The 27,239-nt window shown below is 56.3% G+C and overlaps 3 protein-coding genes across 4 annotated transcripts in view; all 3 read left to right on the forward strand.

The window, feature by feature from the left end:
- The window catches only part of PTPRH (protein tyrosine phosphatase receptor type H), a 17,105-nt gene extending 6,586 nt beyond the window's left edge, over nt 1-10,519 (forward strand). The window contains exons 3-13 of the mRNA XM_032848733.1: nt 97-110; nt 1,892-1,970; nt 2,089-2,136; nt 6,621-6,711; nt 7,134-7,224; nt 7,444-7,520; nt 7,606-7,740; nt 8,049-8,171; nt 8,346-8,506; nt 9,965-10,100; nt 10,187-10,519. Coding sequence (XP_032704624.1) covers nt 97-110; nt 1,892-1,970; nt 2,089-2,136; nt 6,621-6,711; nt 7,134-7,224; nt 7,444-7,520; nt 7,606-7,740; nt 8,049-8,171; nt 8,346-8,506; nt 9,965-10,100; nt 10,187-10,297 — 1,066 coding nt within the window. The 3' untranslated portion in view covers nt 10,298-10,519. The remainder of the gene's footprint in view (nt 1-96; nt 111-1,891; nt 1,971-2,088; nt 2,137-6,620; nt 6,712-7,133; nt 7,225-7,443; nt 7,521-7,605; nt 7,741-8,048; nt 8,172-8,345; nt 8,507-9,964; nt 10,101-10,186) is intronic.
- Nucleotides 10,520-11,397: 878 nt separating this feature from the next.
- On the forward strand, nt 11,398-17,647 carry SYT5 (synaptotagmin 5). The gene is made up of 9 exons (XM_032848649.1): nt 11,398-11,547; nt 12,609-12,735; nt 13,289-13,461; nt 15,023-15,142; nt 15,256-15,423; nt 15,776-15,943; nt 16,175-16,292; nt 16,561-16,694; nt 17,361-17,647. Exons 2-9 carry the CDS (start codon nt 12,654-12,656, stop codon nt 17,532-17,534), a joined length of 1,137 nt encoding a protein of 378 aa, XP_032704540.1. The 5' UTR covers nt 11,398-11,547; nt 12,609-12,653; the 3' UTR covers nt 17,535-17,647.
- Nucleotides 17,648-21,175: 3,528 nt separating this feature from the next.
- Nucleotides 21,176-26,917, forward strand: DNAAF3 (dynein axonemal assembly factor 3). 2 transcript variants are annotated; one of them, XM_032848626.1, is made up of 12 exons: nt 21,176-21,411; nt 21,510-21,598; nt 21,865-22,007; nt 22,365-22,458; nt 23,774-23,931; nt 24,205-24,387; nt 24,547-24,672; nt 24,777-24,899; nt 25,056-25,185; nt 25,796-25,910; nt 26,071-26,145; nt 26,230-26,917. In XM_032848626.1, exons 2-12 carry the CDS (start codon nt 21,514-21,516, stop codon nt 26,567-26,569), a joined length of 1,572 nt encoding a protein of 523 aa, XP_032704517.1. In that variant the 5' UTR covers nt 21,176-21,411; nt 21,510-21,513; the 3' UTR covers nt 26,570-26,917. The 2 variants fall into 2 exon arrangements, with proteins under 2 accessions (XP_032704517.1, XP_032704516.1); XM_032848625.1 differs by lacking the exon at nt 21,176-21,411 and having other exon boundaries at nt 21,422-21,598.
- Nucleotides 26,918-27,239: the final 322 nt, after the last annotated feature.

Here is a 27,239-nt window from a genome sequence, read left to right on the forward strand (position 1 = left end):
GTCTGTGTGGGGTCTGTGGCCGGCCCAGTCCTACTCAGCCACTGTCATGACCATCTGGCATGGAATGAGGGCCCCGTCTCCGTCTGTGACCTGCAGCACCGAGAACACAGGTGAGCAGAGCCCCAAGGGGATGGGAGCTACAGGGACCCCATCAGGCTCTGCTGGAAGCAGTCTACGTTACCTAAGGGGTCCTGTGTGTTTTTCTGTTTGCTTCGCTTTCTGCCTTCTTTCAAACAGCTTTGTTGGGACATAATTCACGTATCATCCAATGCACCCACTCAAAGTACACGGGTCAGGGTTCCAGAACATCCGCGGTACTGTGCCACCCCGCACCCCATTTCCTTCACACGGAACACTTTCCTTACTCACGCAAGAAAGGTTGCCCCCTTAAGCCCTCACCCCCTGATTTCCCCATTTCCCCAGCAACCTAGCCTAGGGAATCTCAAATTCACCTTTTGTCTCTGAATATTTGCCCGTTGAAGATAGTTCCTAAAAACACAGTCAAGCAATATGTGGTCTTCCATGGCTGGCTTCTCTCACCTGGAAGAACGTTTCTAAGGTCCGTCTATGTTGTAGCACGTGTCGGTGATCTGTTCCCTTCTTTTTGCCCAGTAATATTCCATTGTATGGAGAGACCACATTTTGTTTCTCCGTTTGTCTGGGGGTGGAGCCGTTGGGTGGTTTCCACGTTTTGGCTGTTACGAGTACGTCTGCTATGAACATTCATGTATGTGATTCTGTGTGGACGCATGTCTTTACTTCTCTTGGGTATATACCCAGAGGACCCCTCATGGGATCAGATGGGCGACTCTATGCTTAATCCTTTGGAGCACCGCCCAAATTTTTTCCAAGGTGGTTACACCATTTTCCGCTCATCACTGGGGTGTTTGGGGAAGTTTGAGCCTCTTACTCCGGAAATCGCTGATGGTTTACCTTTGACCATGGCCCTAGGCTTTGCTGCGCTCTCTTAGTCTCTTCCTGTGAATCAGGACCTCTTATAAGATTGTGTCTGTGATCTGGGGAGAGACGGCAGGTCGGGGCAAGGCTAAGTGGATGCTAGTCACTCCTGGGCATCTCTGGGCCCAACTGCTGGGGAGGGTGATTTGCTTAGCAAGCAAGGGCTGTGGGGGACCAGGTCCATGAGGGGAATGGCCTCCCCACCAGGCTGTGTCAGAACCTACCAGGTCTGTTGACAGGTCCTAGTCGCCAAGACTATTGGGAAGCTGCAGCCTAGGGCCCCTGAGGCTGATGGAGGCAGGCTGCGGGCTGGAGTCTGTGCCAAGACCAGGTGTGCAAGGACAGCTCCCGGGAGATCTGTGCCCGTGAGAGCCCAGGACCCAGCCCCACCATCGCGGGCAAGCCCTTCTGCTAGCAAACAGAACCTTGGAGAAGACAAGCTTCCATTCTGGGGAGAACCTGGCATGCCAACAATGCCAGACAGTGGCTTCCCGACCTTGGCACTATTGGCTTTTGGGGACGGATCATTCTTTGTCCTGTGCATTATAGGGTTTCGAGCAGTACCCCGGCCTCCCCCTGCTGGACGCTAGTGCACCACCACTCCAGTTGTGACAAGCCTCAGAGTCTCCAGACATTGGTGATGTGCTCTCTGGGGGCAAAGCGCCCTCTCTGAGGACGATTAGTGTAGGCCGAGGAGGGGCTGAGTCACTCCGGCAACCAGGCTGCCCAAGCAAATGATGTCTTTGGACAGGCTCCAGGAGAAGGCTGGGTGGGAGGTGGGGCTCTATCCAGAGGCTTTCTCCCTCTCCCTTGCTGCTCTCGCATCTGCCCTGCAGACCCACTGGTCACAGTCCAGGCCAGGATGGGGACAGAAGAGACAGGGTGCTAGTAGATGAGGTCAACTCTAACAGGTCCCCACGCCCCCCTCCCCCAGGGGTCATCGTGGGAGCCATTGTCGGTGTCACCCTGTTTCTCGTCCCGGTGGGTCTGCTGATTTTCTTCCTGAAGAAGAGGTAGGATTCTGCATGGGGCTCACTGACCACCTGAAGGGGCGGGGGGCCAGGGAGAGTATAAGGGTCCCTGATTCTGGTCTGACACCCTGGGCCTCCCACTGCAATGTCTTTTTTCCAGGCACAAGAAGAGCCAGAGGGAACCAGCACCCAGGCGTCTGGTCTTCAGGTAAGCGGAAGGTGCTGGGGAACATCTGGAAAAATCGCTGTCAGGTCAAATCAAGGGGTGTTTGCTGGTCACCGGAGAGGTCAGAGGGTGGGCTCAGTGAACCCTCGCACACAGTGCCCTTTGCGCCAAGGATCACAAGCCTTCGTGCTTTCCACACCCTGGGCCGGGGGCTTTGGAGGCGGTCCCGGTTCCAGCTCTGGGACCTCATGCATCCAACAACACACTCGCCGAACACCTCTTACATGTAGGCGCTCTTCTAGGGGCTGAGGGTACAGTGGATTAAACAAAGATTCCTGCCCTCATGGAACTTGCATTCGGGCACGAGAAGTCCTTAACTAACAAGATCCTAGTGGTTGTGACTCTCACAACAGACAATAGAGCAAGAGGTGGGGATAGAAAGGGTAGAAGAATATTTTAGATCGGGCGTCGAAGTTAGAGGAGGTTGTAGATGGGTGTTGAGGAAAACCTGGACTTAGAAGATGACTGAGAGGAAGTCATTTGTGCACAGACTCACGTGCGTGTCTTGGGAAAGGGCATTCCAGGCAGCAGGACCAGGAAGGGCAAAGGCCCCACGGCAGGGGCCTACTGGCCGTGTTTCGAGAATGCTGGTCCGTCCTGAGACTGAGGAAGGTGGTGAAGAGGGTAGGGTAGGACATGAGGTCAGAGGGGTATCCGGTGGGACCAGATCAGCTAGGGCCTTGCAGATACAAGTGAGGACTTTGATTTTACTCTGAGATAGGAGTTCTCGGAGGACTTTGAATAGACTCAGTGACCCGGTCTAACCTATTTATAAGCAAAGGCGAGAGTTGAGGGACAGAGGAAGTGGTATGTAATAACCAAAGAAGACACGATCGTCTCGGACCAGGAAATGCTCAGAGGTAGTCATATTCGAGATACGGTCTGAGTGTTTGAACAGCAGGTCTGGCTCAAGAATGGGCGTGTGGTGTGGGAGCCAGAGAGGGCTCGAGGGTGAGCCCAGCGAATTCAGCCTGAGCCGCAGGAAGATGGGGGTCGCCACTGCTTAAGAGGGAGTGACTCTGGAGGCAGGTTCAGGGGAGAGTATCAGCAGCTCAGCTGTGGACACGTTCAAGTTTGAGCTGTTTGGGCGACCCCAAGCAGAGACGCCTCTGGTGGGGCAGCTGGACGGACAGTTCAAGAGAAGCTTTGTGCAAGTGTTCTCATCGCTCTGAGTGACGCTCTGTGTTAGAACGATCCCCAGGCACTGACAGAGGAGAGACGCGAAGCTGGGAGACCAGCCGAGACGGATTGGACGGAAAAGGAAGTGTGAACTGAGGCAGGGGCGTGAGAAGCAGATGCATGGGGTGTGGGGAAAGGTGATGGCTGGTGCGTCCCTTGCCGTAGAAGCTGTCCTGGCTGGCGTCCCACCCCTGGTCAAGCTGACTTCTCTCCACCTCCGTCTACAGCATTGGTGACAAGTCACGAGTCCAGGCAGTCACTGGGTCAGGAGCCCGGCCCTCTCTCTACGTTGAGCACGTTACAACGTCCGTATCTGTGTCCTGATGTCCTCGTGGTAACCCTCTGGGGTGTCAGGTGCAGGTTTCAGGAGGCGGGGGGCGGGGAGCACACCAATAGAAAGCTCAGGAGAGCGGCAGGAGGAACTAGTGTAGGATTTTGGAATCAGAAGTGTAGAGCTCAAAAGGGAAGCCTTGGGAGCGGACCAAGTCCTGTAAGAGTTTGGTGAGTGTGCAGTGAGAAGATGGGCTTGGAGACGGACCCTCAGGACCGTCCACCTTGTCTCGTGAATGCAGGGAGAGGGGCCCGTGGAGGAGAGGGAGATGCAGCGGCCAGGGGCCTGGGGGTGGTGGCAGCAGGGGAGGGGGTCCAGGAGGAAGGGAGGAGCGGTGGGTGGGGCTACACGCTGCTGAGCAGTCTCCCCAAGGACCGCCTGAGACGTGGCCTTTGGAATTAGAGAGCAGGAGGCAAATGAGATTGCAGGACTCTGGGAGAAGATGTGCTTCCCCCGTGGTGTGCTTCCCCCGTGGAGCGGTGCTGCAGACCCCTGGAGACGGCCTTGGGGAAGTTCAAGCAGCACGGCTGTCTGAACACGCTCTGTTACTGTTTAGGTGCAATAAAGACAAAGGGTGGAGAGGTGACCCCCACGGAAAACACAGGCTATGAGACTCCTGGATCCCAAGAGAGGGGGCACGGGATAGCTCTCAGGGCTACACAGGGAAGCACCCGGCTCAACCGGGAAAGAAGGGGGCTGGGGGTAAGGCGGGCAAGAGCCTCGATCATGGTTTCTGTGGGAAGGAGTGGGCAACAGCGGCCGACAGGCTCGGAGGGAATCGCTTCGCGGACCTCTGGGGCACAGGGGCTGCCCCCGGGGGCCAGGGCAGGTGCTTTGTGGCCCAGAGCGTGAGACCCCATGGAGGAGGTGGTGTGTGTGTGGGTTTAACCACAGCTCAAGACATGGGACACACTGGCCCCCAGCCAGGGTCTCCAAACTGGGTCGAGACAGGGTTTCTAAAGCTGTCCTGCAGGGAGAGGAGCAGGAGGGGGCTGCAGCTGGAGCTCCGTGAGTCAAAAGCCTTTTTGTTCATATAGACAAGAGATTACTAGCATTTACTAGCTAAAGCGAAAGAGGCAGAAATGCAGACGAGCAGGAGGGACTGATGCTGGAGAGGTTGGAGCGAATTGGAACACGGGAGACGCAGAGTGGCCCGAAATGGGAGGAAAAGCACGTTTTTCCTTTTTATAATTAAAAATGGCTTTAACTGTGGTCAGTTACACGTAACATAGCATGTACCGTCGTACCTGTCTCTGGGTGTCCAGTTCCGTGGCTGTAAGGACGTTCACGCTGTCGTGTAAACATCACCCCTGTCCGTCCACGGAACTTTCCGTCTTGCAGAACTGAAACTCTGCCCCCACGAAATGCCCTCCCCACTCCCCTGCCCCAGCGCCTGGCTGCACCATCCACCTTCTGTCTCTGTGAATCAGACGGCTCTAGGGACCTCATTGAAGTGACTCCTCAGTATCTGTCCTTCTGTGGCCGGCTTATCTCACTCAGTGTCATGTTCTCCACACTCATCATGGTGTAGCCTCAGTTGGCATAACCTTCCTTCCTTTCTTTTTTAAAGATTCTAGGGGCGCCTGGGTGGCTCAGTGGGTTAAGCCGCTGCCTTCGGCTCAGGTCATGATCCTGAGATCCTGGGATCGAGCCCCGCATCGGGCTCCTTGCTCAGTGGGGAGCCTGCCTCTCGCTCCGCCTCTCTCTCCACCTCTGCCTGCCTCTCTGCCTGCATGTGTGCTTTCTCTCTCTCTTTCTGACAAATAAATAAAATAAAATAAAATTTAAAAAAAGATTTTATGTATTAATTTGAGACAGAGAGTGAGAGAGCACAAGCAGGGAAAACTGCAGAAGGAGGAGAAGCAGGCTTCCCGCTGAGCAGGGAGCCCAATGCGGGGCTCGATCCCAGGACCCCGGGATCATGACCTGAGCCCAGGGCAGACACTTAACCGACTGAGCCTTCCAGGGGCCCCCAGGATGTCCTTCCTTTTTAAGGCAGGACAATATTCCGGTGCACAGACCCCGTTCTGTCCATCCGTGTTCTGCCGATGAATGCAGTGTTGAGTGAGTGAGCGGGGAATGAGAGATAGTGGACTCCGGGCTGCTTCTGCCTTTGTTCTTTGAATAATGTTGGTATGAACCTGGGTGCACACTTGTCCTTTCAAGACCCCACTTTCCGCTCGGGAGCGGGACTGTAAATCAAACACACCGTTTTGACCCAGCACGTCCCCTTCTGAGTATCCGTGGGCAGGAAACGGGACCGCTCTCTTGACGAGGTATGTGGGTCCCCACGTTCCCTTCAGCCTTATGTGTGCTGGCAAGATTCGGAGACCCTGAGCAGCCACTGATGGGTGAGTGCATACGGAAAATGGATCGTACATGCAACAGAGTGTGATACGGCCCTAAAAAGGAAGGAAATCCTGACATTGGTGACACGGGGAGCAGATCCCGAGGACATGACACTAAGTGAGATAAGTCAGACAGAGAAAGAGAAATTCTGCATGACATCACTCATATTTGAAGTTTAAAAAAGCAAAACTGAGTTCATAGAAACTGAGACCAGAGGGTGATGGCCAGAGGCAGAGGAAGGGGGGCTGGCAAGTTGGGTGAGGGGGATCAGAAGGTGCAAACTTCCGGTTATAAGACGAACGGGTCCTGGGGATGCTAAGAAACACACAACAAGGGACACCTGGGTGGCTCAGTGGTTAAGCGTCTGCCTTCAGCTCAGGTCATGATCCCAGGGTGCTGGGATCGAGCCCTGCATCAGGCTCCCTGCTCAGTGGAAAGCCTGCTTCTCCCTCTCCCATTCCCCCTGCTGTGTTCCCTCTTGCTATCAAATTAAAAGAAAGAAAGAAAGAAAGAAACATAACAATGAGGGAAAAAAAAAGAGGGGGGCTTCTCTGTCTTCCCAAGAGCACAGGACTGGAGGAGCTTAAATTCTGCCCCTTTCCCACAGCTTCTCAGAGGACATTCTGGCAGAAGACTTTGCTGACCATGTCAGGAAAAATGAGAAGGACAGCAGTTTTGGCTTTGTAGAGGAGTACCAGGTGGGTGGGAAGCAAGGGTGCGGAGCTGAGCCCCAATGCCCCCCCGCCCAGCTCAGACCTCCTCACACCCTTTGGGCTGCAACTAAAGCAGGGCACCTGTTTTGTTCGCTGATGTAAACAAGAGCTTCTGTTTTTGCGTCCACGAAATCTTACACTGTGATGGGCCCTCGGGTCAGTCCTGGAGGAGCACCTTTGCTTTCCTCTGAAAGGGTCCCCTTTCTCTCTCCTACCTCTCCAGCCCCCACTATCCCCCAAATCCTCCCAAGTGCTCTGCGGGGATGGGGGCATGCATGCTCTATTTTTGTGGGTGCTAGAGAATTCCAGGGTGTGGGGGTGAGTGGGGTGGTGCAGAACGGGGTGCCTGCGGGGGAAGGTGGAGAGATTCCGATGCACGCTCACCTCCCCTCTGCTTCTGCCTCCAGCAATTGGCTCTGGAGACCCACAGCCAGTCTCAAACAGTGGCCTTGCATCCTGAAAACAGCACCAAGAACCGTTACAGAAACGTGCTCCCCTGTGAGTCTTTGGCCTCTGCTGATTTCATGACTTTGTCAACACCAGTCCCCCACCCCCTATCCCCTAGGGGACACCAAGCTCCTGCCCCTGAGAAGTGGGTACCCGGCCCCTCTTAGAGCTCCCAGTGCCTGTCTGCTGTCTGCGTGACTTCTGTCCCTGGGTCTCTCCCCCACATGCCTCTCTCTGCTTCACTAACCTTGGCTTCTCCCCACCCCCCAGATGACTGGTCCCGTGTGCCCCTGAAAGCCATCCAGGAGGAGCCAGGCTCTGACTACATCAATGCTAGCTTCATGCCTGTAAGGTGGTAGTCCGGAGCCAAGAGGGTGCTGGGCCTGGGTGACATCGAGATGGGAGGGACTGGAGCCTGTTTCCCTCCACCAGGGTCTCAAGAACCCCCGGGAGTTCATCGCAACCCAGGGCCCCCTACGCCAGACGGTGGGTGACTTCTGGCGCCTGGTGTGGGAGCAGCAGAGCCGCACCCTCGTCATGCTGACCAACTGTGTGGAATCCGGCCAAGTGAGAGCCCTGAGCTCCAGCCCACCCCGCTGGCTCAGACACATATCCCACCGTCCACCCTGACCCAGACCTCGCTGAGTCCCTGCCATACGATGGCAGCCTCTTCCGGTCGCCCCAGCGCATCCCTTGGTCCATATAACCCACTGACCTGGAGAAGGGAGGGGTCCCCCTGGCTGGGATGAATGGACCCCGGCTGTCCTGGGGTCTTACCTCCTCACCAGGCACTGAATGCAAGCGCCCCAGTGTAGACGGGCAGCGGACAGGTTGTCCGGGGCCTCCTGTTCTCTGACCTCCCAGTTTGCCCCCAGGTGAAGTGTGAACGTTACTGGCCTCTTTATGCCAAGCCCTGCACACATGGGCACCTCCAAGTGACGCTGGAGGGTGAGAAGGTGCTGGAGGACTGGACAGTCCGAGACCTGACGCTCCAGCACGTGAGTCCGTGGTACCCAGCCAGCCCCATCCTGACGGTCCATTCTTCCCCCAACACGTGCTCTGCACCTCTGAGCCCCTCCCGAAGCCGAGCCCTCTGTCACTCTCCCAGGGGACCACAGTGCCCAGGGACGCCCCCCCCAACTCTCTCCCTCCCCAACCCACCCTCCCTCTAGATGCAAGAGCAGAAAATGTTGCCTGTGCGACAGTTCCATTACATGACGTGGCCAGACCATGGCGTCCCCCACTCCACAGACCCCTTGCTGGCCTTCCGGAAGGTGCTGCGGCAGTGGCTGGACCAGACCACGGAGGGAGGCCCCCCCATTGTGCACTGCAGGTGAGGACCCCCTCATGTGAGGGGAGTCAGGAACCTGGGTCAGTGGGTCCTCGGGCATCTCTGCAGATGGGAGAGAGGAGGCAAGGATGGAGGACACGGAGGCAGAAGCAAAGGGGCAGTGAGGTAGAGGGACAGGAGGTTGGGGTGACAGGACTGGAAGGCCAGGCAGAAAGGTCAAGGAAGGGAACGCAGTGGCGGGGACAGGGAGGGAGGGGTGAAGAGCAGGAGGAGGGGTGAGGACCCAGCGGTTTTGAGAAGCATTTGGAACCCCTCCGACGCTGTCCCGGACCTCACCCGTCGCCATTCTCCTGATACTGAGCTTGATGCCTCTGAGATGAGGTTCTGGGGGGAACCAAGGAGCACGCTCCAGAGGGGCGGACAGCCTCTGAAATGGGACTCTGGCTGCAGGGACAGCCTCGCTCTCCCTGGCCCGCAGGGCAACCTCATGACCAAAAGGGTTTCCTCCCTGCTGCAAAGCTGGGGAAGCCCAGTCAGAAAGCTGAAGTCTTGGGTTCAAGGCCGGTTCAAGGCCAAAGTGGCCGACCTGATGTCTGGGCTGGCACTCTTAAACTCTGCTGAAGTGCGTCCCAACACATGCCCTGTCCCCGGAAAGCACCCCCTGGAGGTGTCCCCAGCAGGGGGTCAGCAGCCCTCCCTCCCCGGAAGCACAGAGGGGCTTGGTACCAGGTACAGACTGGTCACGGGGATTAAATTGAACTGTAAAAAGGAATGAAGTACTGATTCGTTCGAGGATGTGGAGGAATCTTGAACACCTGACGGTGAGTGAGAGAAGCCAGACACATAAGGTCCCACATCGTCTGATCCCACTTGCAGAAGATGTCCAGGATGGGAACCTCTCCAGAGCCAGAAGACAGCTCAGTGCTTACCAGGGGCTGGGGACAGGGGAGCAGGGGGAGCGACTGCTTAATGGGCACAGGGTCTCCTTCTGGGGAGATGGAAGTGTCTGGGAACTAATTAGATCTGGCGGTTCCACAGCATTGTGAATGTCCTAAATGCCACTGAATTGTTTTCTTTTTTGTTGTTGTTTGTTTGTTTGCTTTTTAATAATCAGCTTGGCAGTTCCTTTTCCTGCGTGTGAAATTCAGCTCTGTGGTTTATTGTCCAAATGACCCAGGACGGACAAGTGACCTCATGTCACTCCCCCTCCATTTCCCCATCCCTAAAATGGGTATGCGGGAAGCTCCAACCTCTCATGGCTGGGGGAAGTGTAAAGGGTATGTCAGGCACTTGAGGCAGGGCTGGCAGAGAGATGGAACTCCAGGCCTAATCACTCGCAGTGGCTTTTCACTGCACTCAATAACCCCCACTTACACTGTATCCCCCCCAGAACGCCGTCTTGCCAAATAATACCCCGATCTTGGGTGCTCAAACACAGATCCCTCTGGTCAGCCAAGATTCCCCCTCCCTGTGGCCTGACCCCTTCTTGTTCCTGTCTAGTGCTGGCGTGGGCCGCACGGGTACCCTCATTGCCCTGGACGTCCTGCTGAGGCAGCTGGACCAGGATCAACGTGTGGGGCCCTTCAGCTATGTGCAGAAGATGAGGGAAAGCCGGCCTCTGATGGTGCAGACTGAGGTGATGGGGCTCCTGAGGGCATAAGGCCTGGGGCTTTGGCAGGGAGGAGGTCAAGGCTCACCCCCCTGCCCTGTGTCCCTCCCCAGGCCCAGTATGTCTTCCTGCACCACTGCATCCTACGATTTCTCCAGCAGTCAGGCCGAGTTCCAACAGACAACGGGGTTGCCTATGAGAACCCGCTGTATGAGAATGTCTGAGCCTCAGGAGGGCTGAGATGCCAGACCAGCTAGACTCAAAGTCTGGATCCCCACTTCAGCCCAGGTTCCTGGAGTCCTGGGACAACACAGGGCTGGGGTCCCAGACTCTGGGGTCTTGCAGGGGGAGAAGAGGCCTGGCAGCCTAAACTATTTCCATGGAGGATGAAGGACAGGTGGGAGCAGGTATCCTGGTTATCCAGGAATCCACGTATCCTGGACTTTCTCTGAAGAAGGACCAATGGGAGCTAGGATTTCCTTCTTCTTTGATGGAGGAGGAGGCTGGGGGCTCAGGCTGCAGGGTCTTTGAGAAAGAAGATGGATTCTGAGGAAGGAAGAAATTAGAGTCTGGAATTCTAGTGACCCCAGGAGCAAGGGCAGGCAGGATCCACCCATGTTTTATTCCAGAAACCAAATCAGGCTCCTAGTATCTGAGATTTCCCTGCACCCCATTGCTTGTACGTATTTTCTCTTCTATCCCATGATTTATTAAATCACTATTCTGTCCAGAGACGCTTGGTATAGTGGATTTCTGGGTCTGGGGTGGGAGAAGGGCTGGATTCCTGATATTCAGGTCCTGAGGCTAATGTCCTGGGAGAGAAGCTAGAGGGACCCACAATTAGGCATCCCCCCAAAAAAGTGGATGGTCCAGTCTCTCAGAAAGGGTTGGAGGTCCACACTTGTGTCCAGGGTCTGGGCAGTGCGGACGCCATTTGCTGCAGCTCGGCTCATAGGGTCTTGCTTCCTGGGCCTGGTGCTGGGGAACCTAGAGGGTGGGGTGAGGTCTGGGGCGTATTCACTGGAGACTTTCCGGCTGGATATCTGACTACTTGGGTCTCCGGAGGGAGGCTCCAGGGTCCTTGGACTGGGTATCCTGGCGGGGGTGGGGGCCCAGGTGGGGAGAGGTGGCCTGGATGCCAGACAGCTGGATCAGAAAGCAGAAAATCCTCGGGGACCAGGATAAATATCCGTGGGCACCCTAGTGGTTCCTGGCTGGGGGCGGGACGAGGGGCGGGACGGGGCTCTCCCTGTACCCGGGACCTAACACGCGCGCGCGCGCGCGCGCACACACACACACACACACACACACACACACACACTCAGGAGCCGGCTCCGCTCTGCCGCGCCCCCACCCCACCAAGCGGGGCGATCAGCACCGAGGACAGCGCCACCCGCCCGCGTGCGGGGGCGGGGTCCGGGAGGGGCAGGCGCCTAGGTGTCTCCTGCGAGGGTCCAGTCCAGCCGCCGAGCAGGTAGGAGTCTCTGGGAAGCCCGCCCTAAGCCCCCTCCTCATCCCCATCCCTAGAGAGACGGGGCGTGTGCGGGGGGGGGGCACTGGGGAGGAACCGACCGAGGAAGTGGGAGGACTAGAGCTTGAAATGGAGAGATCGGGATTTAGACAGGTGTGGAGACAAAGAGCAGAGGCAGGGCGGAACAGGCAGGCGGCGAGACTGGGAGACCCCTGGAGTCACAGACCGGACCACAGGCCGAGGACAAGAGACCCAGACCGGGTTGCGGCGAGAGCCCGGTGGGGGAATGGACAGAAACAGGGAGTGGAGAGGGAGGTGCTGAGGCCGAGGCGGTCACGAGGCCAGGTGTGAAGACAGAGCTCGGGATGCGTGGGAGAGAGAGCAGGCCGGGGAGGATGTGCGCCCCCACCCCACACCCCCTCCCAACCCCACCCCGGCGGTGGCACCAGGGAGCCCTCGGCCCTGGCGGGAGAGGGCGGGGAGCCCGAGTCACCGCCCGCAGGGCCAGATGTGCAGGGAGGAGCCAGCCGCGGGCGCGTGCACCGACGCGAGGCCTCCCTCTCCCCACTCTCGCTCTGCGCGGGGTCAGGGGCTGGGGTCCTGAACCCGCGAGGAGCGAGCCTGCGGCGCCTGGACTGGGCATCTGTACGTCAGCCCCGCCTGTTGTCTTGCCAACAGCCCGTTGCCAGGGCAACCCTCGTAGCTCCCGCCCCGCCCGAACCTGCCGCCCGTCGCTCGGGGCAACCCAGGGCCCCGGTTCCCACGCCCGCCTTGGCCCATTTCCGGTTCAGGCCCGCGGGGACGGGCACGGAAGGGATAGAAGTCGGAGGGATTCCTGCGGGGCCTTGGAGGGCGGGGGCGTCCCTGCGGGATGGACCTAGGTCCTGGAACCCACTCCAGGCGCGCGTCCTCCATCGCGGGGAGGCTGACACTACAACCCCCAGCATGCCTCGCGGCTGCTGGTTGTGTCCTATGTGGTCGGCCGCCCAGGGTGCCGATGGGAATTGGAGTTCTTCGTTGTTTGGAGGCTTCAGTGAACGCACGGGCTGGGCGTGGGGGCCTAGGGCTCTTGAGTGTCTCCGCAGAAAGGACCGTAAGACCCCGCCGTCATGTTCTCGGAGCCTCCAACCCCAGGGCCTCCACCGCCCGACGCGCCTCCTGACTCTCCGAGTCGCATCGGCCCTGCCCCGGGTGAGCGAGCCTGGGGCCAGGGCAGAGGGAAAGCTCGACTGGGATTCCCAGGGGCGGGGTTTGGACAGGTGTACTCGGCGGGTGGGCGGGAATATCCGGGTGGCAAGGTAGTCGGAATCCTGGGCTTCACATGAAGTGAAGTGGAAACGGAACAGGTTGACAGGAAATCGAGAACGAGATCAAAGAGTGTGGAATGGAGTGGGCTCTTGGGACGGTGAATTGGAAGGTCCACCTCTGTCTTCTTTTAAAGACAGGGAAACTGAGGCCGGGGGAGGGGCATGACTTCTACACCAGTCAGGGGTTGAGCAGAAACGGGGGTGGAGGGAGAGGTGGAATTAACAGGCAAGACAGTCTGGATGGTGTCAGGCTAGAATAGCGCATCAGATCACGTTATAGGTGAGAGCCGTGGGAAGGAGAACGGGGCGACAAAACGAAGTGGACATGGCCGGAGGGAAAACAAGGCCAGGATTCCAGCTTCCGCGTGTAATTCGGACTGAATCATCCAGCTTGCTTCCTACGGACTCAATGAGTGTTGTCTCCACATCCTCTGCAGTACCCCCCTGGGCCCTGGCCGCAATCGTTCTGGTCTCAGGCCTCCTCGTGTTCGGCTGCTGTTTCTGTGTCTACCGGAAGCGTTGTCGGAGGCGGTTGGGCAAGAAGAGCCAGGCCCAAGCCCAGGTCCACCTTCAGGAAGTGAAGGAGCTGGGCCGGAGTTACATAGACAAGGTGTGGCTTGGCTCAACCCCTCGGCCCTACCCCGTCCTGCACCGTTGGCCCAGCAGCCTCAGTCCCCGCTTTCTTCCCTCCCATGCCTACCTTACTGGCTCATCTCTGTGGGTGTTTAGCCCTGACCCGGACCCTGGGGATCTGGAGATAGGCTGGATTGAGTCCCTGTTCCTGAGAACCACTCTGGTGGGGAAGTCAGACTCTCACACAGACATTCACAACACAGGGTGGTATGTGCCCCGTGATGGGGGCACCCAGAGCGTATGTGGATACAGAGAAACCACCTGATAGCCTGGAAAGTCCAAGGATGCTTCCCAGTAGAGATATCTTCTGTGCTGAGACCCAAGGAACACTCAGAGTTCACCCAGGACAGAGAAGAGGACATTGTAGCTCAAGGTCTGGAATCCAGACCCTGAGGCATTTCACAGTAGCTGGGGCACAGATGGCAAATAGGCTGCCCTCCAGAGTGGGTGTCTGAGGATCTCAGTTGTACATGTCACGAGCACAATTGGGAACCATAGAAGATTCATGTGTAGCCGAGGAATAGGGTCCTATGGGTGGTGGAATGAATCCTCTGGAACCCATGTGGAGGACAGATTTGGAGCAAGGAGGCCAGGGAGGAGGCTGGTGTGGCAGTCCCAAGAGAATGAAAGAACCATGACTTGGAAGAGGCCACCGGAGTGGTAGATGACAGCTTATGGGTGTCAAGGTCTGAGTGCAGAGTGGAACAGTGCTCACCTGGGAGCCGGGAAGTCCCAGGTTCCCAACCCAGAGGAACCACTCCCCAGCTCTGTGACCTGGGGGAATTCACTGTCCCTCTTTGAGCCTCGAGTGTGTGGTCTGTAACTAGTATTTCCTCTCCTCCCTTGTCAACAAATAGCTGTTGTCACGATCACCCATAAGGTAGGACCTTTAGGGTCCTGGTGCCCAACCTCCATCCCTGTCCCTCAAGCCAGCGACATCCAAAGACCACCTGCGTCAGACTCACCTCAGGTTCTTGTGGAAACACAAATTCTGGGTCTTGCCCCAGACCTATCGAATCAATCTGAAGTGAAGGCATTTTACCACATTTCTCAGGGGAATTCTGATTCGCGTTGAATTTTGAAAATGGATGGCTTAGGTTAAGGAGAACTCTTGTTCTAGCTGGGAATGGCAAATACAGAGTAAAGGCACTATTCCTCCTCCATATTTTTCTGTGGTGAGAACACTAGTCAACATGTCAGTTTGGACAACAACCCCAGTACCTCCATTTGCATGTGAAATAAATCTTCTGCATCCTTCTTGTAGGCAACAAGGTGCTATGAGCACCTGCTTTTCTAGTCTAGGCATGACAAGCACACTGCGTGTGTCACCCTGTCTGTTCTCCCCCACAGCAGACATCATTAATCAAATTTTGACTAAATACTGCCTTTCTGTTACTATGACTAGTGTTTGCCTGTGGCAGATATCACTAGTCAAACTCTGACTCTGCTTAGCCAGCAAGTGCTCAGGGATCAGTGAGTCTCCCTTGGCTTCTGGGTCAGGGGAAGAGTTCACCTGCCCTTGCTCCTGGCCCCCTAAGGTGCAGCCAGAAGTGGAGGAGCTGGAGCCAGCACCATCTGGGCCAGGGTCGCAGGTGGCTGAGAAGCATGAGCTCGGACGACTGCAGTACTCACTGGATTATGATTTCCAGAGCGGCCAGGTGGGTGAGGAGGAGGAGGGTGGTGTGGAGGGGAGGGTCCGAGGGTTCTAGCCCCTTTTTTAGAGGAGGCTCCAAGAAGGAAGCTAAGACTAGAGTCCCCTTATCACTTTCAGCTGCTGGTGGGCATCGTGCAAGCTGAGGGATTGGCAGCCTTGGACCTGGGGGGCTCCTCCGACCCCTACGTGCGGGTCTACCTGCTGCCAGACAAGCGGAGGCGGCATGAGACCAAGGTGCATCGGCAGACACTGAACCCACACTTTGGGGAGAACTTTGCCTTCAAGGTGAGCTCCTGGCCTCTGTGCCCCAGGCCTGGCCTGGTAACCTGCCTCCCGTCCCTGGAACATTGGGGAGCGACCCCTTCAACTTTTTCTGGAGCCAGCCCACAGCTCAGGTAGCAGCTTCCAGCTCTGGGGACTATCACACCGGGCCCTGGATTGTCCCCGTGGGGCGCTGCTGACCTCTGGGCTGTTGCTTTGTGCCATTTGGGTTCCAGAGGCTTCCGCACAGCTGTTCCCCTGGACCCTTGCTGTCCGAGTCGTCGCCTTCTACCTGGATGTGCTGTGCCTCACTTCCCGTCTCTCTGACGTCCCACTCTCCGCCTTGTGCTCTCTTCCCTGTGGCCCCCTCATCTAGGTCCCCTACGTGGAGCTGGGGGGCAGGGTACTGGTCATGGCGGTGTACGACTTTGATCGCTTCTCCCGCAACGATGCCATTGGGGAGGTGCGGGTGCCCATGAGCTCCGTGGACCTGGGGCGGCCAGTGCTGGCCTGGCGCGAGCTGCAGGCTGCTCCGCGGGAGGAGGTGAGCATGCGTGGCCACGACCCCACGCTGGGCCCGCCCACCGCGCGCCCGGACCAATCAGATCACAGGCCTCTTGGACCGTCAGGGCTCCAGCCCTTGCAACTGCGGCGGAGGGCTGGTCCCGGCGGGTGCAGGGCTGTGGTCGTCACTGGACCACTCCCTTCTAAGGCGAGGGGTGGGGAGGAAAGGTCCGAGAGGGAATGGATGTGAAGCTGGGGCTCTGTCTTTTAGCAGGAGAAACTCGGTGACATCTGCTTCTCCCTCCGCTACGTCCCCACGGCCGGGAAGCTCACGGTCATCGTCCTGGAGGCTAAGAACCTGAAGAAGATGGACGTGGGAGGACTCTCAGGTGTGTGGGGAGCAAGCAAATGGTGCGGCCGGGGGTGGAGAGGGAGGCTCTGGAGCAAAGGTTCTCGCAGTTTCTGGGTCCCGAGCGTCCCGGGTGGAGAGGGGCCCGGACTGCCGGGGAGGGTGTAGATTTGCTGTGGACACGGAGAGAGCCCTGAGGGGTACACAGGGTGTGTCTGTGCTCTTCCGAAGAAGCGCCTCCTGTATCCTCCTCAACATGAGCCCTGCACTGGCCAGTCGGGGCCTCTAAGACTCCTTTCTCCGCCCAGATCCGTACGTCAAGGTCCACCTGCTGCAGGGCGGCAAGAAGGTGCGGAAGAAGAAAACGACCATCAAGAAGAACACTCTGAACCCCTATTACAACGAGGCCTTCAGTTTCGAGGTGCCCTGTGACCAGGTGCAGGTGAGCTCAGACCTACCCGAAGCCCAGTCAGAGCAGCCCTCCCCGCCGGGGTCCCAGGCCCTGAAAAGCCCCTGTTGCTAGGGGGAGGAAGAACCCATCGCAACTATTCGAAGCCAGGTGCTGGGGCCCTGAGGTTGTGTTTCCAAAGTCAGTTTCCTCTTGTGAGGACCCGGGCGCCCCGCGCCCCAAGCAAGATCAGGATGTTCCGTCCCCAAGCAAGACCCCGGCTGTCCCGCTCAGGAGCTATGGGTACTAAGGGAAATATTTCCCCACAACTCTTAAGGAAGAGGGCCCAGCCAGGACTCTGGCCTGACCCCTCCTCCCATTTCAGAGTCCTGACGGTTTGCCCTCCTTAGGAGGCTAGTCCCTAAGGAGGCCCCCAACGGTCCCTTACCAATGGGGTCCTGAGAGTTCATCTCCTTTGAAATCGGATCGCGGAGGAAGAACGACTCCAGAGCATCCCTCTAACAGAGTCTCTCCCTGTCCACTCCCACCCCCCGCATGTTGGAGTCCGCTGAGAGGCCTTAGCGCAGGGTGCTAACAAGTCCCCCTAGACCTCTGGCTGCTAGGGAGAGGGTCTCTCTGGCAATGACACTCTATCCCCTCCGTGCCTTGCCGCCTTCTCGAACACTCCTGTCTCTCTTCCCCTGCTCTTCCTGTCTCCAGAAGGTCCAGGTGGAGCTGACCGTGCTGGACTATGACAAGCTGGGCAAGAATGAGGCCATCGGGAGGGTGGCTGTCGGGGCAGCGGTGGGGGGGGCTGGCCTTCGGCACTGGGCAGACATGCTGGCCAGCCCCCGGCGGCCCATTGCCCAGTGGCACTCGCTGCGGCCCCCCTGACCGAGTGAGGCCGCTGCCTGCCCCTGATCCCCACCTCAAGCCCCTTGCCAAGCCTGGGCTCGGCCCCTGACCTCAGACTCCTGGCCAAAACCACACCCAGGCCCACCTTTAAGCTTTCTCTGACCCCTAACCACCCCCACCCCACCCCAACCCTTCCCATCCCCCGTTATGCCAATCATGGTGACTTGCCAGCTCTCCCACCCAGCACACACCCAGAAGCCCCAGGGACCCCTGGAGGAGGGGAGCAATCTGGCCTCCCCCAATCCCTGCTCCCACTCTCTGCTTTGACAATCAGTGACCCTGCCTTCTTCCCCCTTCGCTCCCAGCACCCCTCTTCCTGCACAGGATCACCTGCTCCTGTCCCTAGTCGGACTCCTGCACTGCTCCTGGGACCAAATAAATACTCAGCAACTTTGGTGACCTGACCTGGTGCTTACTGGTGGGGTGGGCAAGGTGGGGGTGGGGGGCAAGAGGGTGGGATCACCCAAGGGCAAGGATAGGGCTGCCCATCCTGGGGATACACTGAGGGAAACTGACCCCCCCATCCACGTGTTCACTTTTTCGTTCACATACCCCTCCGAACCTGGGTGTTTTCTTCTGAAAATATTGTGGTCGGAACAATACCTCCTGTATGTTTGCTGTGAAGAGTCTGTGAGAATCACTTACTCATGAGTTTAATCTGCTCCTGCATCCGTGACTTCCATAGATTTTCATGCCCATATTTCCCTCCCTTCCCTTCTTTCTTCCATCATTCATCCATTCTACTTTCCCTGAGTTCTTCAGGGTGGCAGCTTCTGTTGGATGCTGGAACCCCAAGTTGATGCAGATCCAGAATTTCCCCCAAGTGACTTACTCTCATTGCAGAAACAAAGTAGATATGTAGAGTCTGGGGATGAGATCCCCAGAGACTGGGAGAAAGGACAGATTAATGCAGGGAAAAACCAATGGTTGCACGTCTTCCTTCCTTCAACAAATTTTGTCTCCTAATCTGTGTCTAGGAAAGACGATCATTTCATTGCTCCTCCCTCCTCTCATTTCAGGTGGTAGACAAAGGTCTTTGAAATTTGGCAAGAGAGCTCTCTGATCTGGAGGTTAAGTGGAAAATGAGGCAAAAGGTTCCCCCATGTACTAAAGAAAGGGCAGAGCATTAACTTGCACTGAGCTTTCTGGTAGCCAATGGGAAAAGGGAAATCTGGTCAGTTACACCGATTGTAATGTCTATGTGATTTAACAAATTTCTTCAAAGGGATCCGTTCATTTCTCCTATGTGAGTGAGTGAGAGGACATTTTTATGAAAACATCATGAGGTATCACTGTTATTGCTATTTCTGCTACTCCTGCTAACAATGATCCTCACAACCACCTCATGAAGTAGACATGATCGTTATTCCCAGTGGACAAATAAGGAAACTGTGCTGAGAAGTAACATGACCTGGCTAGCATCGTATAGCCAGGAAATTTGTCTATAATTCCTGGGATCGAATTCTGTTCTGAGTTAGATGATGACACTGGGGCCCCTGATTCTGTGTCTCAACAAGAGAGCAGACAAATGAGAAGAATAAAATCATTGCAAACGGTGGTCCATACTGGGCAGTAAGCTAGTGAGAGCTGAGATCATTTAGAAAGGGCAATCAGGGACAGCTTTCCTAAAGAGGTGATGTTGAGCTATGCTTTGAAGAACAAGAAGGAACGAGGCTGTCTAAGATGAGCAGGAACTACAATGGAATATTATTCAGTCATAAAAAGGAAAGTTTATACTGATTCATGCTACAACATGATGAACCTTGAAAGCACGATTGTGAATGAAAGAAGCCAGATGCAAAAGGCCACATATTGTATGATTTCATCTGTGTGAAATATACAGAATAGGCAAATCCATAGAGAGGAAAAAAAGCAGATCTGTGGTTTGCAAGACTAGGGAGAGAGAGAGAAATGGGGAGTGACTGATTAATGACTACAGGATTTCTTTAGGGAATGACAAGAAATTTCTGCAACTAGACAGTGATGATGGTTGCCCAACATTGTCAGTGTAGCAAATGTCATTAAACTTTATATTGTGTGTATTTCACTACAATAAAAATAAGCCAAGATGAAGGGGAAGAGAGTTCCAGGCAGAAGGCACCCTAAGTTGCAGACTTGGTGTGTTCTCAAGAGAGCCAGCCTACCAGTGAGTCCTGCAGGCTGTGCTGAAACCTCAGCTTCGCTCCACAGTGCCCACAGCTCATCCTCAGAAGGGGGACGGCCCCCTTCAGTCCATCACACCACTCACTGCCAGCCGCACGTTACTATTCCCAATTTCCCAATTTACAGAGCTGAAAACTGAGGCCCAGAAAGGGTGACCGACTCGTCTCAGGTTGCATAGCTGGAGGAGATGTTCACTCAAGTCCCTGCCCTTATAGACCTCAAAGACAGGTTAAGTCACCTGGTCGAGGTCTCTCAGCCAGCAGGTGAGGGCAAGACAGAAAGCCAGGCTTATCTGACACCAAAAGCCACATTCTCCAGGATCCTGCCATCTGGTCTGAATATGAAGTGATGAGAGTCACAGGGTGTAGATTGCAGTGGCCATTCTTCTGGGAAGGCAGGAGATTCCCCTGCTGGACTTGGACATTTCCAGGGGCAGTGGCGGGAGGTGGGGGGTGAGGGCGGAAGAGCAGAAATTGGAGGAGCAGAGGGGACAACGCAAAGAATTCAGACGCAGAGGCCAGAGAGAACTTGGTGTGCCTCCCATGAATGTGCCCTTACCCACTTTCTGGAGCCCTGCTGCATAGTCTGCCTATTTCTGTGGTGTAAATACTCACAATGGGGCTGATTTCAAGCCACCAATGTGATCACTGAATATGGAGTCAAGAGGAGATACCTATTAGTATGCTGTCATATAGTAATATAGTATTTCCCAGGGTCAGGATGAAGGTCCCAAAATTTAAGGCCAAGCTGATGACAAACTAAACCACCAATCATCAAGATAAATAGTATTTTAATACAGTAAGAATCAAAATTAACACACACACACAGAGATCCATGACGCATAAAATATAAAAATTTTAAAGATGGCGTCTGACTCTGCACTTGGACCGCTCTGCTTCACCATAATCCCGGCCCTGATTCTCATAAAATTTTATTTAGAGAAATAGTGGTCATAGTGTGCCAGTTAGACTTTTTAAACTATTGCGTTAAAATATTATTTCCTTCATTTGGGTACAACAATTGATGTAAAAAACCTTAAGACCATCAACAACAGGAAAGTATAGTAAAATAAGAAGTGATGAGTTTTGAGTGTATATTACTTTATTTTAATGTAATGCATTAGTAATTAGTAAAATAATTTAATTTTTAGTAATGACTGTGCGTGACAACCAGGTCGCGAAATTACTGACACTTGAACAACTAGGGGCCAGTGTTAGCTAGCCCCAGCCCTTTGCTGCCTTTCCCGCCTTGGTGGTAGAACCACGGTGTGAGGTGGGAAGGGGACTAGAGGTCTAGGCGACATCACTTTAATTTGAATTAATCAAGATTCTGTTCCTTTCTAGGTCGATTTGAGTCGACCCAGACTTCCCCATCCCAGAAAAGTGGATCGTCCAAGGCCCCGCCCCCAACACCCCAGCCCCGCCCCTTTTTCCTCCTTCGCCGTCGTCATGACAACCGCGTCCACACGCCCTCCACTCCCGCGAGCGCTCCCATTGGCCAAAAGTTCGTAGCAGGCCGGTCCCACTCGTTCCTATTGGTCAGTCTATCGCGCCTGTGCCAACCCGCGTACTCCCATTGGTTGACTGGTCGAAAAGGAAGGGGCTCTGGGCAGTTGTGTGTAGCGGGTGTAGAACAGCGGCGCAGCACGGAGCAGGGAGGGAGGGGGCGTCCCGGAGTCTTTGGAAAGAGAGAGGTGAGGGAGTGTCCCAGGGAGGAGAGGGGCGGTGAGAGGGGCATGGGTGGGCGACGCAGAAACGGTGGTTTGGGACTCCCAGGACATCTGTTCTGCAGGGCGATGACCACACCGGCAGGCTCGGGCGCAGGCTTCGGCTCCGTGTCCTGGTGGGGCCTGTCCCCGGCGCTGGACCTGCAGGCTGAGAGTGAGTCCCCACCCAGGACCGCATCTGACGCACCCTGGCAGGCGGCGCGCTAACGTTCTCCGAGGCTCCAACGGTGGAGCCGCCCCTCATTGGGCTGCCCAAGTGGCCTCTGCGGACTACGATTCCCAGAATGCTTAGAGGCACAGCTCCCTTAAGAACCTAGGCCAAGAGTGCGAGTCTTGCTGGGAGTTGTAGTCCATCGTTCTGGGGAGGCTGCGGGGGGGCGCTCTCCAGGCCACAGACCGCAGCCTGTGCCATCTTGCCAGGTCCTCCTGTGGACTCGGACTTGCGGGGCGATGCAGAGCCCAGGACCCCCGAGCTAGATGTACTGCTGCTGGGATCCGTGGATGGGCGGCACCTGCTTCGGACCCTGGCCCGGGCGGCGCTCTGGCCTCGCAGGAGGTTACATGTGAGCTGGGATTCTGGGGTCGTTGGAGGGAGGAGGATGAAGATGAGAGCCCAGATACCTGAGTCCTTGAAGGAGAAGGGAAGTGGTGGCCTGGACTGCTAGGTCCAAGGGAGGTAGAAGCTGGGGACTCAAATTCCTGGGTTGTGGACTTTTGGGTTCAGCTGGGACGAAGACTGGGTGTCCTGAGTAGTGGTGGGGAGGAGGGTTCTGAGGGCCCATACTCCCCTGTTTGAAGGAAGGAGGCCAGTGTGCAGAATGCCTGGACCCTGTGGAGGGAGGAGGCTGAGGTCTTCCATTCTTGGGTCTCCTGGGAGCCAGGGACACCAATCTCAGAATCATTTTGCTCTGTCTTTCCAGTTCTATGTGCTAGAGAATAATCTGGAAGCTGTGGCTCGACACATACTGATCTTCAGCCTAGCTTTGGAGGAACCTGAGAAGATGGGGTTGCAAGGTAAGTTGCAAAGCGCGGGCTATTCTGGCCGCCAGCCTCTTCCCCGTGCCAACAGGGGTTCTGGCATTTCGATGGTCTGGATAAACGTCCTGGTCATTGTTCCCACCTGTGCAAAAATATACTACCTCCTAGAGCCGCTGAGAGAATTCCAGGAAAAAATCCACATAAATTCTCAGGCCCGTGCATGACACAGGGTAAGCATTCCAAATCTCCTGACACAGCAGAGGGCCAAAGGAGATCAAAGGACTTCTTAAGAGGTAGCGAGTCTCCAAGATATGGGGAAGGTTCGGAGGAGCTCAGTCCTTCGCGGAGCCTCCCCACGGGCCTCAGTGTCCTCAGTCAGAGGCACAAATCCCAGAGGGTCTGCCTTGAGGATGCAGCCCTGGAAGGAAGAGGAGGATCTGGGCAGGGAGGCAGGGATGATGACTTCTCAGTGACAATGACTTTGGCTTAGCACCTTGAGGAGAGTCTGGACTGAGACAGTCTGTTCAAATTCTGGCTCTGCTTGCTGAGTGACCTGGGGCTAGTATCTGCCGCTTTCTGGGCCTACATTGTTTCTACACTGATAAAATGGAGATCCTAAAAGTTCTTTTCCCATAGAGTGCTTGTGAGGATTCAATTGGAAAACAAACAAACAAAAAAACACGCAGCTCCTGGCTTATGCTATAGACTCAGTGCCTCTTAGTGCTGATTATTGTTATCACGATTATGGGTGGCAGTTTTTCCTTAATATCCCAGAGCACTCAGGATACACCACACACACTTCACAGTGCACCTTGTAAAAGCCTCTGAAGGAACTAGATCTAACTAAGGTTATATGGTTGTCTTTAAATAACTTTAAGATTCTCAAACCACTAAATGAAACGATTTACATATTGATAGAGATTCGTTGATACAGATGTATGTGTTCACACAGCTAAAGGTATATAGTTCTCTTGTAAGATTCCTGATTAAAATGGAACAATTTAACACTGTACTATTTTAGCACGCATAAATCTCCATTTCCACCCTGATCTCTATATAACTTTTTCTTTTTTAAGGCAAGGAAAATTTGAACATGAAATTCAGGTTTGGGCTCCTCTGCGGGGTGGGGAAGACTAGAAGGACGCCTAGATGAGGTTTAAGTTATTCTTCATGTTTGACGGGTGGATGAGGAGTTGGCCAGTGTCCCGTATGCTCACATGACTATGACATCATAAGATTACTATAAAGAGGGTATGCGTCACCCACCCGGGTCCAGTTTCTGGCTTCCCTCCGCTGCTCCCCCCACTAATCCGTCCCTCTCTCCCCGCCCCCCCCCCCCCCCCCCCCCCAGAGAGGAGCGAGACCTTCCTGGAGGTGTGGGGGAACGCGCTGCTGCGCCCCCAGGTGGCCGCCTTCGTGCGCGCCCAGGCCAAGCGCCTGGTGCACCTGGTCCCAGAGCCCGACCGCCTGGCGGAGCAGCGGCCCTGGCTCAGCCTGGGCGCCCTCAAGGTGCCGTCACTGCCCAGGATCCGGATGGCCGCGCGGAGACTGGAGATGGGCAGCCCCAAAGGGTTTTCCCTGCGGAGTCCAAGCGCTAGCTCCCCAGCTCCCAGGGTGGGATGTGACCCGCGGGTGGCTTCTACTCCCTGAACCGCAGTTTCTTCACCTGAGCAATGGGAGAGCGGCCCCCACGCCCGGCGCGGGAGGGAGGGTAGGGCGGGAGAAACGGCTCTCCCTGCAGCCCCCTCGCTCGCTCTCCCCCCACGCATGCCGGCCGTGCAGTTCCGCGAGCGCGACGCCCTGGAGGCTGTGTTCCGCTTCTGGGCCGGCGGGGAGAAGGGGCCCGAGGCCTTCCCCATGAGCCGCCTCTGGGACTCCAGGCTGCGCCACTACCTGGGCTCCCGTTACGACGCCAGGCGCGGTGTCAGCGACTGGGACTTGCACATGAAGCTGCACGACCGCGGGGTGAGGGGCCTGGGGAGGGGGCTGGAGGCCCCATTTCTGGATGTGCAGGAGGTGGGGCTGAGAGGCTGTGGGCCGGGACTCCTGAGTCCGAGGGAGAAGGGACCGGGGGCCCATATACCAGATTTGCTTCGATCTCTGTTTGTTCGCTCTCCTACCCAGGCCCGAGTCATCCACACTCGCGAATTCCGGCGTTGGAGGGACACTGGTGTGGCCTTTGAGCTCAGAGACTCCAGCGCCTACCACATGCCAAACCGGACCCTTGCGTCAGGTCGCCTCCTGAGTCATGTGCGTGTCCACTCCCTACCCTGGCCAGTCCTCCTTTTCGGGGACAGAGGAACTGGGGTCTCCAACATTGACCTCACTTGCCTCTTCTCTCCCTGCTTCCCCAGCACGGAGAGCGTGTCGCAGCGCGCGGGTATTGGGGGGACATCGCCACGGGGCCATTCGTGGCCTTTGGCATCGAAGCAGATGATGACAGCCTCCTGAGGACCAGCAATGGACAGCCAGTCAAGGTGTGTGACCGGAGGTGCTGGGGCTGGGGGACGTTCCGCTGTTCTGTACTTTCTCAACCCGGTCCGGAAATCCAAGCTAGCGCTGGGCATTCGGGGGAGGGCTGGGGTACTCTAGGCCTTGCCCGGTCACCCAGGCTGCGCCTCTTCTCTCCCCAGACCGCCGGTGAGATCACGCAGCACAACGTGACAGAGCTGTTCCGAGAGGTGGCCGCCTGGGGGCGCCCGAGAACCGCCCAGGGAAACCCTGAGCAGGTGCACCAGGACCGGGATGGAAGCCCAGAGCGCGGTAATCGTCCGCGTCAGCTCACCCCCCTGAAATGGGAGTTGGGTGGTAAAGGGGGCACATCATCCTCCGGGCAAGAGTGGGACCCGGACCCCCATCCCGGGCTTCAGGTATTTCATGTCCGAGCGCGTACCAATACGGTTTCCAGTGTCTGAACAAGTGATTTCCTGCTCCTGACATTGTCTTTTTCTTTCTCTGTATTTCTCTCTTTCCTAAATCCTGACACCATGTTATCGTTCTGAATTCCAACATTAGTATTCTAATCCTACCTGCAGAAGTCTAAAAGACAGAGCATTCTAGCAAGGTGATGGGTCCCAGCTCACCTTTGGAGCCCCATTCTGGTCATGCCTCCTTGTAACCATCCCCCAACCTGGCTCTTCCTCGGTGTCTGGATGCCCTGTATGGCCACGGGCCACGCACTCTTTCCCTCTCTTGAGTCTCAGCAGCCTACTCTGTAAAATGGGTCTGCTTGCCGGGCTGCTTGCCGGGCTGCCCTTCCCAGAATTTTCCAGGAATCCATCTACGAGAAAGGATGAGAAAGGGCTTCAGGACAGGCAAGGAGTATTTTCTCCAAGCTTCGTGGGTCAGCCTAACTCTGCCAGTTCTCCCCCAGCTGCTCCTGCCCCGGAATTCTTCACTGTGCACTTCCTGCCTCTCGGCTCTGCCCAGACCCTTCACCACAAAAGCTGCTACAAGGAACGGTTCCAGCTTCTCTATGTGGCCTGTGGGTAAGAGAGAGGTTCCCAGACTTCGCTCCCCCAGCTCCTCCTCCTCACACCCAGGAATCCTGGCCCCCAGCCCCTCCTTAATCAGTGTCAGATCCCCCAGCCCCACTCCTCCCTCAGGACCTGGAAGTCTCAGCCTCGGCCCTCCCTTCTCTCTGCGCAGGATGGTGCATCTTCTTAGCCCAGATCTGGGGGCCACCGTGGCCCCTGGAGGACGCCTGGTGGTGGAATTAGCGCGGTGAGCCAGCGGAGGGCTGGGCAGGGAGCGTCCAGGCTGAGGGCTAGAAGCCAGGACCCCTAACGGCCCCCTTCCTGGTTTCAGATACCTGGTGGACCTGCGGCAGGAGCAGCTGCAGGGGTTTGCCAGCCGGGTCGGGGAGCTCGCTGGGGCGGCTGGGTTCACCCCACTGCCGCAGGCCAGGCCCTCGGAGACCTTTGCGCGCTTCCACAAGGCCCCAGACTCCGATTGTGGCACTGACTCCGCTGTGGACTCCATGACTCCGCCCCCTGACGTCCCAACCCCGCCCCTTGAGGACCTGAGCCAGGCTCTGGAAGGCGGGACCCCACCCCCTGAGCCCCTCAAGCGGCCCCCAGAGTCTCCGGCTCTACCCACAGAGTCAGACCCCATAACCAGAGAGTCTGACCCCTGTCCCCATCTCTGACTTGTAAAGTCAGGTCCTGGAATTTGAGCCCGCCTCTGGAACACTCAGTTCTGTTCTCAGCAGTCTCTATCAGCTCCAGAGGTGTTGCTGGCATTTCAAATTACCGTCCTGGGATTCTGTGTTCTGTTCCTAGAATTCTAGATTGTTCTTTTAGAGTTACACGTTCTACTCTTGAGACACTGCCTACAGAGATGGACCCTGAGTCTCAGGCCCTCTGTGTGGTCTCCTTGTCCCCCGAGGTCCTGTCTTAAATGGGGATGGGGGAATTGCTCTCCAGGGCTGTTCAACACCCCCAGGGGCCCAGTAAAGAGAGCGGGGTCCTCTTCTTCGTGTGCCCATGTGTCTTTCCGGTCTTCAGTCTTGTCTCCAGGACTGGGAGACGGGATGAGCTAGAGTGGTAAGGAGAGACCCAGTTCCTACTGAACCAGAGGTGGATGGATTTCTCCTTACTGCTGTGGCCTGAGCGTCTGGGCCATACCTGGATCCTCAAATAAATCAACAAATTTTATTGAGTGGCTAACAAGTTTCGGATACAGAAACTGACCATAGCTCTTAGGAATATTGCAGTCCAATGTGGGGATGAGGCTCAGACTCCTGGGTCTGAGGGAGGAGGAGCTGGGGGTCTGGACTCCTGGGTCTGAGAGAGGAGGGGCTGGGGGCCTGGACTCCT

This window comes from Lontra canadensis, unplaced genomic scaffold (assembly GCF_010015895.1).
Source record: "Lontra canadensis isolate GAN:19392208 unplaced genomic scaffold, GSC_riverotter_1.0 scaffold206, whole genome shotgun sequence".
NCBI classification, from domain to species: Eukaryota; Metazoa; Chordata; class Mammalia; order Carnivora; family Mustelidae; genus Lontra; species Lontra canadensis.